General features: G+C 52.5%; 1 protein-coding gene across 1 annotated transcript in view; it reads left to right on the top strand.

Moving 5' to 3' along the window:
* LOC140390576 (N-acetyllactosaminide alpha-1,3-galactosyltransferase-like) overlaps positions 1–1,188 on the top strand; it is a 108,158-nt gene extending 106,970 nt beyond the window's left edge. The window contains 1 exon segment of the mRNA XM_072475774.1: positions 2–1,188. Coding sequence (XP_072331875.1) covers positions 2–144 — 143 coding nt within the window. The 3' untranslated portion in view covers positions 145–1,188.
* Positions 1,189–12,774: the final 11,586 nt, after the last annotated feature.

Below are 12,774 nucleotides of genomic sequence, written 5' to 3'. Positions count from 1 at the left end.
TATTTGAACCGCTACTTTCTGGATCACAAACCCACCAAGCTCTTATCTCCCGAGTTTTGCTGGGATCGTACGCCACGCAGCTACATCAAACTTCCCAGGATCAAATGGATTCCTGAGGAGTACAAAATAGTCCGTGGAGCGTGAGTGGGGAGAGGGAGTCTCCTGGTCCTTTACCATTGCTGGATTCCCACCATTAAGCCGGGCCTGACACTAACCAAATTCAGCAAATATTTTCCAGTCAAGCCTTCGGTCAAAACAATTCAGTCTGAGTGAACAGCCTTCCGTCCTGATAACAGGGGAAGGGACCCAGTTACCCCAGTTATCCCACTCCGAACTCCTCAGGCAGTTCCAGTTTACAGTCAGGGATGTTCCCTAAGTGGTGTCTCCCCCCCCCCCCCTGCTTTTTCATGGATGGCGAAGCTCTGGCGAACTGGGTTTATAAGTAAGCAGAGATTAGAAATTTGCATTTGGAGATACAGAGTGCATCGAGTCCTTACAGTGCAAAAGGAGGCTATTCGGCCCATCAGGTCTGCACCGACCCTCTGAAAGAGCACCCTACCACGGCCCAATCCCCCGCCCTATCCCCGTAACCCCACCTAACTTGCAATTCTTTGGACACTGAGGGGCAATTTCATGGGGGTGGGAGGGTATAAGGTCTTTAAACCTTGCAACGGTTTCATGAACAAGAAAGGGAAGGTTATTAAATTCTATTTGGCGCAAAATGGAGGAAATGGGAAGAATACGAAATATAGTCAGATTTTGGGAAAGTTTTGTTCAAAAGGCGGCTGAGGACAATGGAATCAACGATGAAAGGGCAAAGGTCACTTCAAGATGCTGGGTTGGGATGGCTGCTTGTGGGTAGGTAACCTTGGAAACAACTTTGTTCAGGAAGAAAGTGCGATCTTTGAATCAGACATCCAGTGAAGCGAGCAAAACCTTCTATTTCAGAAAGCAGCCTTGTTTCTGATGTTTCTTGGATTTCCACAGCAGAGTGGTAGCGAGTTTGAGACGTCATGCGGTACACCTTTGACTTCAGCGTTTGCAGCTTTCCCTTGGGTGATATTAAGGGGTTTTAATCGTTAAACATCGATAAGGGTGTGCTTACTCCTGGCTCTGACCAGCTCCGTTCATTGTGGGATTAAGTTCTGTTCACTTGTTAATAAATCATTTACTTTGTAAAATCCCAAACGTGGTCCTGGAATTCTATGCTGCCAATATCACAAGTTGCCTTCTAGGTTCCTGAATACAAAAATAAATGGTTAGCACTGCTGCCTCACAGTGCTCGGGACCCGGGTTCGATTCTGGCCTTGGGTGACTGTCTGTGTGGAGTTTGCATATTCTCTCCGTTATGGAATAACAGGGAAAGTGGGTGGGGGGGGGGGGGGGGGAACCATAGAATGCCTACAGTGCAGAAGGAGGCCATTTGGCCCATTGAGTCCGCGCCGCCCCTCTGAAAGAGCACCCCCACCCTATCCCCGTAACCTCACCTAACCTGCACATCCCTGGACACTAAGGGGCAATTTAGCACAGCCAATCCGACTAACATGCACGTTTTTGGACTGTGGGAGGAAACCGGAGCACCCGGAGGAAACCCGGTGGTCCGAGGTAGGGTGCTCCTTCGGAGGGTCGATGCAGACTCGAGGGGCTGAGTGGCTCCTCCTGCATTGCGCGGATTTCCATGTTATGGCACATGGTATGGTGAGGTTATCCATTTTGGTAGGAATAACAGCAAAAGGGATTATTATTTAAATGATAAAATATCAAAACATGCTGCTGTGCAGAGAGACCTGGGTGTGCTAGTGCATGAGTCGCAGAAAGTTGGTTTTCAGGTGCAACGGGTGATTAAGAAGGCAAATGGAATTTTGTCCTTCATTGCTAGAGGGATGGAGTTTAAGACTAGGGAGGTTATGCTGCAATTGTATAAGGTGTTAGTGAGGCCACACCTGGAGTATTGTGTTCAGTTTTGGTCTCCTTACCTGGGGAAGGACGTACTGGCACTGGAGGGTGTGCCGAGGAGATTCACTAGGTTAATCCCAGAGCTGAAGGGGTTGGATTACGAGGAGAGGTTGAGTAGACTGGGACTGTACCCGTTGGAATTTAGAAGGATGTGGGGGGATCTTATAGAAACATATAAAATTATGAAGGGAATAGATAGGATAGATGCGGGCAGGTTGTTTCCACTGGCGGGTGAAAGCAGAACTAGGGGGGCACAGCCTTAAAATAAGGGGAAGTAGATTTAGGACTGAGTTTAGGAGGAACTTCTTCACCCAAAGGGTTGTGAATCTATGGAATTCCTTGCCCAGTGAAGCAGTGGAGGCTCCTTCATTAAATGTTTTTAAGATAAAGATAGATAGTTTTTTGAAGAATAAAGGGATTAAGGGTTATGGTGTTCGGGCCGGAAAGTGGAGCTGAGTCCACAAAAGATCAGCCATGATCTCATTGAATGGTGGAGCAGGCTCGAGGGGCCAGGTGGCCGACTCCTGCTCCTAGTTCTTATGTTCTTGTAAGTCAAGCTTCCCTCTGGAAACGTCTGCTGGGGCCACAACAATGCTTCTGATGTGAGGAACGCGATGAGGTGGGGCAGACCCTATCAAAAGAGGGTTGTGTTATGGGTCAGGGTTTAGAGAACCCCAGAGTGTATCATGGAGTTCACCTGACCCACAACTTTTAATAGATTGCGGTATGGGGAGCACACGGCCCACTCTACAGGTGTGGGACAGCAGAAATGGAAAAGTATTTTTTAAAGCAAAACAATGTTTATTCTATGAACTCAAGTTAACCTTTTTAAACAAACAGTGAACATCTTAGCAACCATTAATTCAAATACAACCCCCAAAGAATACAACACTAAGTAATCCTTTAAGCTTTCCTTTTAACATCCATACAACTTAAAACACCTTTTGCCAGAAGCGCATCAGGTTAAAGTCACTACTGAGAACATTTATAATTCTGAATTCACCAAATGATCAAGAGATGGTCTTTTGATGGCAGAGAGAACAGCAGTACACCTGCTCTGTCTGGCTTCAGCTCCAACACTGAAAACGTAACTAAAACACACCCTGCAGCAAACAGCCTAAAACAAAAGTAAAAAGCTGACAGACAGCCCAGCTCCACCCACTCTCTGATGTCACTGCAGTAATAAACACCCATTTCTTAAAGGTACTTTGGAAAGTCAAAATCAGAATTATCCAGAACAATGTCAGTCACATGATTTTGCAATATCGCTATGCTTGCAGTGGTGCGTTTGGCCGTAAAAGTTAAAAGTCAGCCAGAAGGGTGTGTCGGCAAATCGTTCGATGTGATAACGTAAAGAGGGAGGCAGGAGGGTCTGAGAAAGTACACGAGGCAAAGGAAAGGTTTGGAGCTGGCTCGCGGATTTCAAAGGGGAACATCTACAAATGGAAGATTGCAAACTGGGGCGGGATTCTCCCTACCCGGCGGGGCGGGGGTCCCGGCGGGATGGAGTGGCGTGAACCATTCTGGCGTCCGGATTTCCACGCACCTTTAGGGGCCATGCCCTCACCTTGAGGGGCTAGCCCCGCGGCGGAGTTGTTGGCGGGCCGCCAGCCGGCGGGAAAGGCCTTTGGCACCACGCCAGCCTGGGCCGAAAGGACTTCGCTGGTCGGCGAAAGTCCGCGCATGCGCGGGAGCGTCAGCGGCTGCTGACGTCATCCCCGCGCATGCGCAGGTGGGGGTCACCTACGCGTCGGCCATCGCCGAGACCTACACGGCCGACGCTTACTAAAAGAGTGGGCCCCGATCACGGGCCAGGCCACGGTGGGGGCACCCCCCAATGCCAGATTGACAAGCGCACCCCCCCCCTCCCAGGACCCAGGAGCCCGCCTGCGCCGCCAGTCCCGCTGATGAGGTAGGTGGTTTGATTCACGTCGGCGGGACTGGCGTGCCAGCAACGGGATTTCAGCCCATCGCGGGCCGGAGAATCGCTGAGAGGGGCCCGCCGACCGGCGCGGCACGATTCCCGCCCCCGCCGAATTTTCGGTGCCGGAGAATTCGGCGGCCGGCGGAGGCGGGATTCACGCCGCCCCCCCCCCGGCGATTCTCTGACCCGTCGGGGGGTCGGAGATCGGCCAAATAGTGCAAGTTGCCTTTTTATAAGGAAAGCAAAGGTAGTTGTGAGGTACTTGGATTGGCGAACATGAGAAATAAGGTATAATTTTGAGTGGGTTTAACTTAATGTTTCCGTGTCTGGAGGGGTCAAATTTATGGTTATGTTCACTCGTAGATTTGTGCTTAGAGAGGGATATGGCGTGAAGAATAAATAAACCAGCAGCGCTTGCTTAGCAACGCGGGCCTTATAAGGTAAAGAAGCGTTTCAGTCTGATTTCAGCTGATTTGTGGGAAGTCGGAGAGTCAAAACAAAAACATCTTTAAGGGGTTGGTGTGAAATCCTGGACTGGATTCGCTGTTGAACGTATCGGTAGAAGTGACCACCGCACAGTCCCTGTGGAGACAAAGTGCCGCCTTCACAGTGAGGATACCTCCATCGTGTTGTGTGGCACTGCCACCGTGCTAAATGGGATAGACTTCGAACAGATCGAACTCCAGACTGGGCATCCACGCGGCGCTGGGGGCCATCAGCAGCAGCAGAATTGTATCAACCCCAATCTGTAACCCCCTGGCCCGGCGTATCCCCCACTCCCCCATTACCACCCAGCCAGGGGATCAACCCTGGTTCAGTGAAGAGAGCAGGAGAGCATGCTGGGAGCAACACCAGGCTGACCGAACAATGAGGTGTCGACCTGGTGAAGCTACAACACAGGACTACTTGTGAGCTAAACAGCAAGTAACAGTCAGAGCTAAGCGATTCCACAACGAACACATCAGATCTCAGCTCTGCAGTCCTGCCACACCCAGCCGTGAATGGTGGTGGACAATTAAACAACTCACTGGAGGAGGAGGCTCCACAAATATCCCTGTCCTCAATGATGGAGGAGCCCAGCACATCTGTGCAAAAGACAAGGCGGAGGCATTCGCAACAATCTTCAGCCAGAAGTGCCGAGTGGATAATCCGTCTCGGTCTCCTCCGGAGGTCCCCAGCATCACAGAGGTCAGTCTTCAGCCAATACGACTCACTCCGCGTGATATCAAAAAATGGCTGAAGGTCCTGGATACTGCAAAGACTCTGGGCCTGGATAATATCCTGGCAATAGTGCTGAAGACTTGTGCTCCCAAACTTGCCTCACCCCTAGCCACGCTGTTCCAGTACAGCTACAACACTGGCATCCACCCGGCAATGTGGAAAATTGCCCTGTACACAAGAAACAGGACAAATCCAACCAAGCCAATCCCCACCCTAGCAGTCTACTCTCCATCATCAGCAAAGTGATGGAAGGAATCATCAACAGTGCTATCAAGCGGCACTTACTCAGCAATTACCTGCTCACGGACGCTCAGTTTGGGTTACGCCCAGGGTCACTCAGCTCCTGACCTCGTTACAGCCTTGGTTCAAACATGGACAAAAGAGCTGAATGCCAGAGGTGAGGTGGGAGTGACTGCCCTCGACATCGAGGCAGCTTTTGGAAGAAGATTTTAAAGTGTGTTTTTCGGAGTGGGGTTTGGACACTCTCACGTCACAATCATCTTGTGGGGGTGGGGGGGGGGGTGGATTCTGAGGAGCCACCCCACAAACAGTCACGTGGGGTTCAGAGTGCAATGTGTGTATTTGCCCACCGTCATTCTGGGTGCTTAAAAGGGACTTTGTGTTTCAAATATTGAAGCCATAATAAAAATAGGGGGTTAGTCAGTTTTGGATGGACTTACCCTGGCTTTAATATCAAAGCCCTTACTTTGCCCAAACGTCCTCACCCAGGCTGGGTGTGAGAGGGGCAGCGAAACGCCCCCCTGCCCCACCCCCCCCCCCCCCCCGGCTGCATCGGCGACGAGTAACCGGGGCGCAGAGAGGTAAGAAACACCCCCCTTTTTTTACAGCTGCCCCGAAAGAGGTATTTAAAGCGGCAACTGAAAGCGAGAAGGTAAGTTTCAAACGTAAGTGGTTCTGAAAATCGGGGGGGGGGGTCTGAGAGTGGGGGAGGGGAGTGAGGGTGGGGTGGGGAGGGGGGGTGGGGGTGGGTGCGCAAGTATAGGAGGGTGGTGGGGGTATCAGGGAGTGGGGGAGGAGGTGGGTCAGAGCAGGGAGTGGGGGAGGAGGTGGGTCAGAGCAGGGGGAGGGGTGTTTGGACTGGAGGAGGTGGGGGGGGGGGGGGGATTTTAACCAGATGGTCGGTGGAGGGGAAGGGGTTTGGGGTCCCGTACGAGTCTGGGTCCGGGCTTTCCCCCCGAGTTACTTTGGAGTTAGAAGTGATTTCTATTTTCCTCGAACTCTTTCAGAGTAACTTATCAGGGTAAAAGCGGCAGAATCATCCTAAGTTAGTGATTCAAATCGCCTCTGTTTGATGGTTCCCATTCTGGCGTAATTGTCCAGGGGAAGGTATCGCTTCTGGGAAGTTGCCAGGTCTACCCTTACGGGATTGGGGTACCCCCGAAATGTGACGCTGAGGGTACAGGATGTTATGGGTGTGTGTGTGTGTGTGATGCTGTGTGTGTGAAACTGTGTGTATGTGTGGGAAGATCTGAAAGCAGACAGAGTGTGGATGACACCAGACCTGTCTGCACCAGTTTCCTGTCACCCCCCAGTGGACACCCCACCACAGCAGGACATTGTATGGTAATGTTACTGGACTTTGTTCGATTGGAGAATCTATCAGGACTGTTGCCATCCAAAGGGGGTTTCAGCTCTGAGTTTAAGATATTCACAGGGAAAGACAGGGTAGATGAAGATAAACTATTTCCACTGGTTGGGGCAGGGTCTAAAAATTAGGGCTAGACCATTCAGGAGAGATGTTGGGAAGAACGTCTTCACTCAAAGGGTGGTAGAGGTTTGGAACCTTCTCCCACATACAGCAGGTGAAGCAACAACAGTTGTTAATTTGAAATCTGAGATAGGTTTTTGTTAAGCAAAAATATAATGAAGCCAAGGTCTTTTTTTGGAAATGTTTAAAAAGTGCTGCTAAATGTGTAAAGGGTTCATACAGGGTCAGTCTGCAGTTTGTGACATATTGCTTTCCTATTTTGATAAATTTGGGTTTGATTTAATGCCACATGTACCGAGGTGCAGTGAAAAGTATTGTTCTGTGTACAGTCCAGCTGATCGTTCCATACATGCAAAATATAGGACATACATAAATGCACAATGTAACTACATAGACACAGGCATCAGGTGGAGCTTACGGAGTGTAGTACTACTCAGTGGAGAAGCTGTGTGGACAGATCAGTTCAGCTCATAAGACGCTCATTCAGGACTCTGGTGACAGTGGGGAAGAAGCTGTTTTTGAGTCTGTTCGTGCGTGTTCTCAGACTTCTGTATCTCCTGCCCGATGGAAGAGGCTGGAAGAGTTAATAAGCCGGGTGGGAGGGATCTTTGATTATGCTGCCCGCTTTCCACAGGCAGCGGGAGGTGTAGATGGAGTCAATGGATGGGAGGCAGGTTTGTGTGACGGACTGGGCGGTGTTCACGGCTCTCTGAAGTTTCTTGCGGTCTTTGTTTGGGTGGGGGAGGGCAAGGCCAGCGGGAGGCCTTCTTCCTTGAGCTGAGGAGCGGGGAGGGGGGGGACAAGGGGAGGTCATTGGTTGGTGCCTATGGGCAGGGGCTGCCGCGCTAGCAGGTGATGCTGGTGAACGGAAGTGGGGAGGAGAAAGGGGCCATCTGGGATGGGTGAGGTGTAGGGTGTAATTAAGGGGGCGGGTGTTAAGTGTGGTCGATGACGGACGGTAGAGGGGATTGGAGGCGCAAGCCTCCGGTTAGGTTGGTAACGTGGAACATCCGGGGACCGAATGGGCCGGTTAAAAGGTCGCGGGTGTTCGCACACCTCAGGAGCCTGAAAGCGGGGGTTGTCTTTCTGCAGGAGACACACCTCCGTGTGAAGGACCAGGTTAGGTTAAGGAAGGGGTGGGTCGGGCAGGTTTTTCACTCGGGGTTTGATTCAAAATCGAGGGGAGTGACGTTTTAATGAGCAAAAAAATGGGGTTTGAGAGTGCGAAGGAGGTGAGGGATCCGGGTGGGAGATATGTGATTGTGAGGGGGTATTGGAAGGGGCACCGGTAGTGTTGGTAAATGTGTGTGCCCCAAATTGGGATGATGTGGGTGTGGTATTATCAGGTATTGCGGTATCTAAGAGGCTGATGACCATTGGTTAAACCTAGGTGTTTACCATTGGCTGCTGGTATGTAGCTCCGCCCTGAAGGCGGAGTATAAGAGCCGGTGCCGTCCCAGCAGCCTTCACTTTCTGTACCGAAGCTGCTGGGAAACAGTTCTAGTCGATTAAAGCCTCAGTTATGAAATCACTTCGTCTTGAGTGTAATTGATCGCGCATCAATGGGTTTTATGAGGGGGTTGCTGGCAGCAATCCCGGATTTGGCCACGTATCAGTTGATCATGGGAGGAGATTTTAACTGTGTCCTGGAGCTGAGGGTGGATAGATCGAGCCCCAGGTCGCTGGGTAGGGTACGAATGGCAAGGGAGCTGGGGGGGTTTATGGAGAGGATGGGTATGGTGGATCCATGGCACTTTCAGAACCCAGGGGGAAGGGAGTATTCCTTCTTTTCACACGTCTATAAAGTGTATTCGAGGATTGATTACTTTGTAGTGAGTCGGGAGATTTTGGTTGGGGTGGTGGGGGCAGAGTATGCGGGGATAGTTATCTCGCACCATGCTCCCCACTGGCTGGATATTCGGTTCAGTACGGGATGAGAGCAGAGGCCGGGGTGGAGGTTTGACTCGGGGTTGTTGGCGGATGGAGGTTTTTGTGATGAGGTGCGGGCGGCGATTAGGGATTATGTGAAGTTCAATCAGAATGGGGAGCTGTCGGCGGCCACTGTTTGGGAAGCGCTGAAGGCAGTGGTCCGGGGAGAAATTATCTCATTTACGGTTCGTGCGAATAAGGAAAGGAGGGCGGAACATGACCGTCTAGTGAGCGAGATAGTGGAGGTGGACAGGGAATATTCGAGGGTGCCCACCTTGGAGGGATTGGTGAGGAGGAAAAAGTTGCAGGGGCAATTTGACAGGCTGACAACGGGGAGGACTGTAGGGCAGCTGTGTAGGGCAAGAGGGGGGCAATACGAGTATGGGGAGAAGGCGAGCCGCATGCTGGCGCACCAGCTGCGGAGGCAGGCTGCGTCCAGGGAAATATTGAAGATCCTGACTGGGGCAGGGGATGTAGTGTCAGAGCCAGGGAAGATAAATGAGGCGTTTAGAGAGTATTACCAGGGACTTTATGAGGCAGACCCAGGAGGAGAGGAGGGGGACATGGGGTGGTTTCTGGATGAGCTGGAATTTCCCCAGGTGGAGGAAGCAAAGAGGCAGGTGTTGGAGGAGCCCCTGGGCTAAGAGAGGTGCTGGATAGTATCAGGGGTATGAAGTCGGGGAAGGCCCCTGGGCCGGATGGGTACCTGGCGGAATTTTATCAGGAATTTGCGGCGGACCTAGCACCACATCTGTGGGGGGCGTTTAATGAAGCGCTGGAGAAGGGGGAGTTGCCGGAGACGATGAAGCAGGCAGTTATCACGCTAATTCCGAAAAATAATAATAATAATAATAGCTTATTGTCACAAGTCGGCTTCAATGAAGTTACTGTGAAAAGCCCCTAGTCGCCACATTCCGGCGCCTGTTCGAGGAGGCTGGTACGGGAATCGAACCGTGCCGCTGGCCTTGTTCTGCATTACAAGCCAGCTGATTAGCCCAATGTGCTAAACCAGCCCCATGAGGGGAAGGACCCGGTGGAGTGTGGGTCGTATAGGCCTATATCACTATTGAACACGGATGTGAAAGTATTGGCTAAGTTGTTGGTGGGGAGGGTGGAGGATTGTGTCCCGGGGGTGGTTGCAGAAGATCAAACAGTTGAGGGCAGGCAGCTCGCGAGTAATACAAGACGGCTGTTGAATGTCGGGGGCTCTGGTAGCGGAGATGGTGGCGTCCGTGGACGCGGAGAAGGCATTTGATGGGATGGAACGGCGGTACTTGTTCGAGGTTCTGGGAAGGTTTGGGTTTGGGCCGAGATTTGTGGCATGGGTGCGGTTGCTGTATGTGGCACCAAGGGCGAGGGTGAGGGCGAATGCTATGAGCTCACAAAGCATTGACTTACACAATGGTACGAGGCAGGGGTACCCGCTGTCGCCGCTGCTGTTTGCGTTGGCCATAAAGCCATTGGCGATGGCTCTCAGGGGTCGGCAGAGTGGCGGGGGAAAATGAGGGGACAGAGGGAGCATCGGGGGTCACTCTATGCCGATGACCTCTTACTGTATGTTTCGGATCCGTTGGAGATTATGGGAAGGATTATGGGCCTGTTGGGGAGGTTTGGAGGGTTCTCGGGATACAAGCTGAATGTAGGGAAAAGCGAGGTATTCCCGGTGAATGAGCTGGGACAGCGAGCTAATTTAGGGGGGATGCCATTTAGGGTAGCCACCCCGAGGTTAAATTCCAAATGGGCTGGCCAATCTGTACCCCACCCCGAGTCCCGGTCTGGATGCACAAGTCTGGTCAACTATGTGCAAGTCGGGCAGCACGGTGGCACAGTGGGTTAGCACTGTTGCCTCACGGCGCCGAGGTCCCAGGTTCGATCCCGGCTCTGGGTCACTGTCCGCGTGGAGTTTGCACGTTCTCCCAGTGTCTGCGTGGGTCTCGCCCCCACAACCCAAAAGATGTGCAGGGTAGGTGGGATTGGCCACGCTCAATTGCCCCTTCATTGGAAAAAAATAATTGGGTACTCTAAATTATTTTTCAAAAGTTTAAAAAAATGTCTAATGCACGATCAATGACCACTAAAGCGAGGTTGTAGTCCAACTGAAGGCTTTAATAAGCGAGATGTTTCCCCCAGCAGCTCAGGTACAGAATGAGGGCTGCTGGGGCGGCACGGGTTCTTATACCCCGCCTAGCAGGGCGGAGCTATCACACACTCTAACCAATAGAAAGCATACAGTTTCCACCAATGGTGCTTTAGCCTATCAGGTACCGTAATATCTATAATACCACAATGTCAACCACAATTTTCCGTGGGTCTGGAGTCACATGTAGGCCAGAGCCAGTAATGCCTTCCCTAAAGGGGCATTAGCGAACCAGATGGGTTTTTACGACAATCGACAATGGTTTTGTGGTCACCATTGACATTACTACCCTTCTTTTTAATTCCAGATTTTTATTTAATCGAATTTAAATTTCACCATCTGCTGTGGTGGGATTCGAACCGGGGTCCCCAGAGCCTGGGTCTCTGGATTACTAGCCCAGTGGCAATACCACTAGATCACCTCCTGCCCCAAAACAGATTGAAACAATACCTTCACGCGTCCAGCTTGACAACATAATTAGCAGAACCATGAACATGGCTCTCGATTCCGGTCCCATATTTGACCCTCTGGGAGGCTGCTGGAGGGCTGAGGCCTAGTTGGGGTGGCTGGGACACAGCCTTGGCCTTTGTGCTGGGAGCAGAATAGCTCCTTTGACCAGCTGAAGCACGAGGCCCTCGTGTTGCTCGTAGCCTCAAGTGATTCGCATTAGCCAATTTGCTCATTTCGACACGGTGCAGCTGGAAGTTTGAAAGCAAGGAGCATAAAAAAACCATCAGAGAGCAAATTTCACAAGCGACATCGTGAACAAGGCGTTGAATGACGCCTGTATACGACAGGATTGTTTTACTTAAACCTTACCAGAAGCAGCAGCTGTCAGGTTTTGGTGATGATAACCCTGGGCTCGGAAGGCTAGGCCTGAATCTGGAAGCCCGCAAGCACGCACGCTTTCTGTCGTTTGCCCCTCAGCGCAGGCCTGGCCAATAGTGCGGCCCAGAGCTTTAGTAAATGTACACCATCCGCCCCCTCGCCCCGACTGCTGAACAGAAATTGCCAATGGACCAAAGCGCTGCTGGAATCTGTAAACATTGCCTCCCCTCGGTCTGCCGCTGAATGCAGGGCCCGAGGCCCAACTTCTTGCTGTTCGGTGCGGGTCCACATTCTCGCTGGCGACAGTGAGCCGGCACATGGCAAACTCAGTGACAGGAAAGTGCAGCAGCGGTTGCTGATCCGGTCTCACGGAGAGCTCCAATCAATGACACATCCCGCCGGGGAAAGCTCCAGTTGAACTGGTCCCTGCCGGTCTTGTGTGCCTGAGCACGGAACTCTGGTATGACTGGGTTTCTCTGGGGTTGGCGATTTTGAACCGCTCGTCTTCCGCGAACCTGTTCTGCGTCGGTAAATCTTCATCATGCTGACCCTGCCCTATAAACAACATTCACGTACACACTCACACAAACGCACACTCGTACACACACACGTACACACACCTGGAGCACAGGGAATGGACCATCTCTGTCAGGGACTGCGCCACCTCCCTCTGGGACTGGGCCGCCCTCCCTCTGGGACTGGGCCGCCCTCCCTCTGGGACTGGGCCGCCCTCCCTCTGGGACTGGGCCGCCCTGCCTGTGGGACTGGGCCGCCCTCCCTCTGGGACTGGGCCGCCCTGCCTCTGGGACTGGGCCGCCCTCCCTCTGGGACTGGGCCGCCCTCCCTCTGGGACTGGGCCGCCCTCCCTCTGGGACTGGGCCGCCCTCCCTCTGGGACTGGGCCGCCCTCCCTCTGGGACTGGGCCGCCCTCCCTCTGGGACTGGGCCGCCCTCCCTCTGGGACTGGGCCGCCCTCCCTCTGGGACTGGGCCGCCCTCCCTCTGGGACTGGGCCGCCCTCCCTCTGGGACTGGGCCGCCCTCCCTCTGGGA

Source organism: Scyliorhinus torazame, chromosome 14 (genome assembly GCF_047496885.1).
Source record: "Scyliorhinus torazame isolate Kashiwa2021f chromosome 14, sScyTor2.1, whole genome shotgun sequence".
NCBI classification, from domain to species: Eukaryota; Metazoa; Chordata; class Chondrichthyes; order Carcharhiniformes; family Scyliorhinidae; genus Scyliorhinus; species Scyliorhinus torazame.
The sequence above is the reverse complement of the archived record's forward strand: the minus strand, read 5'-3'. Positions and strand labels throughout refer to the sequence as shown.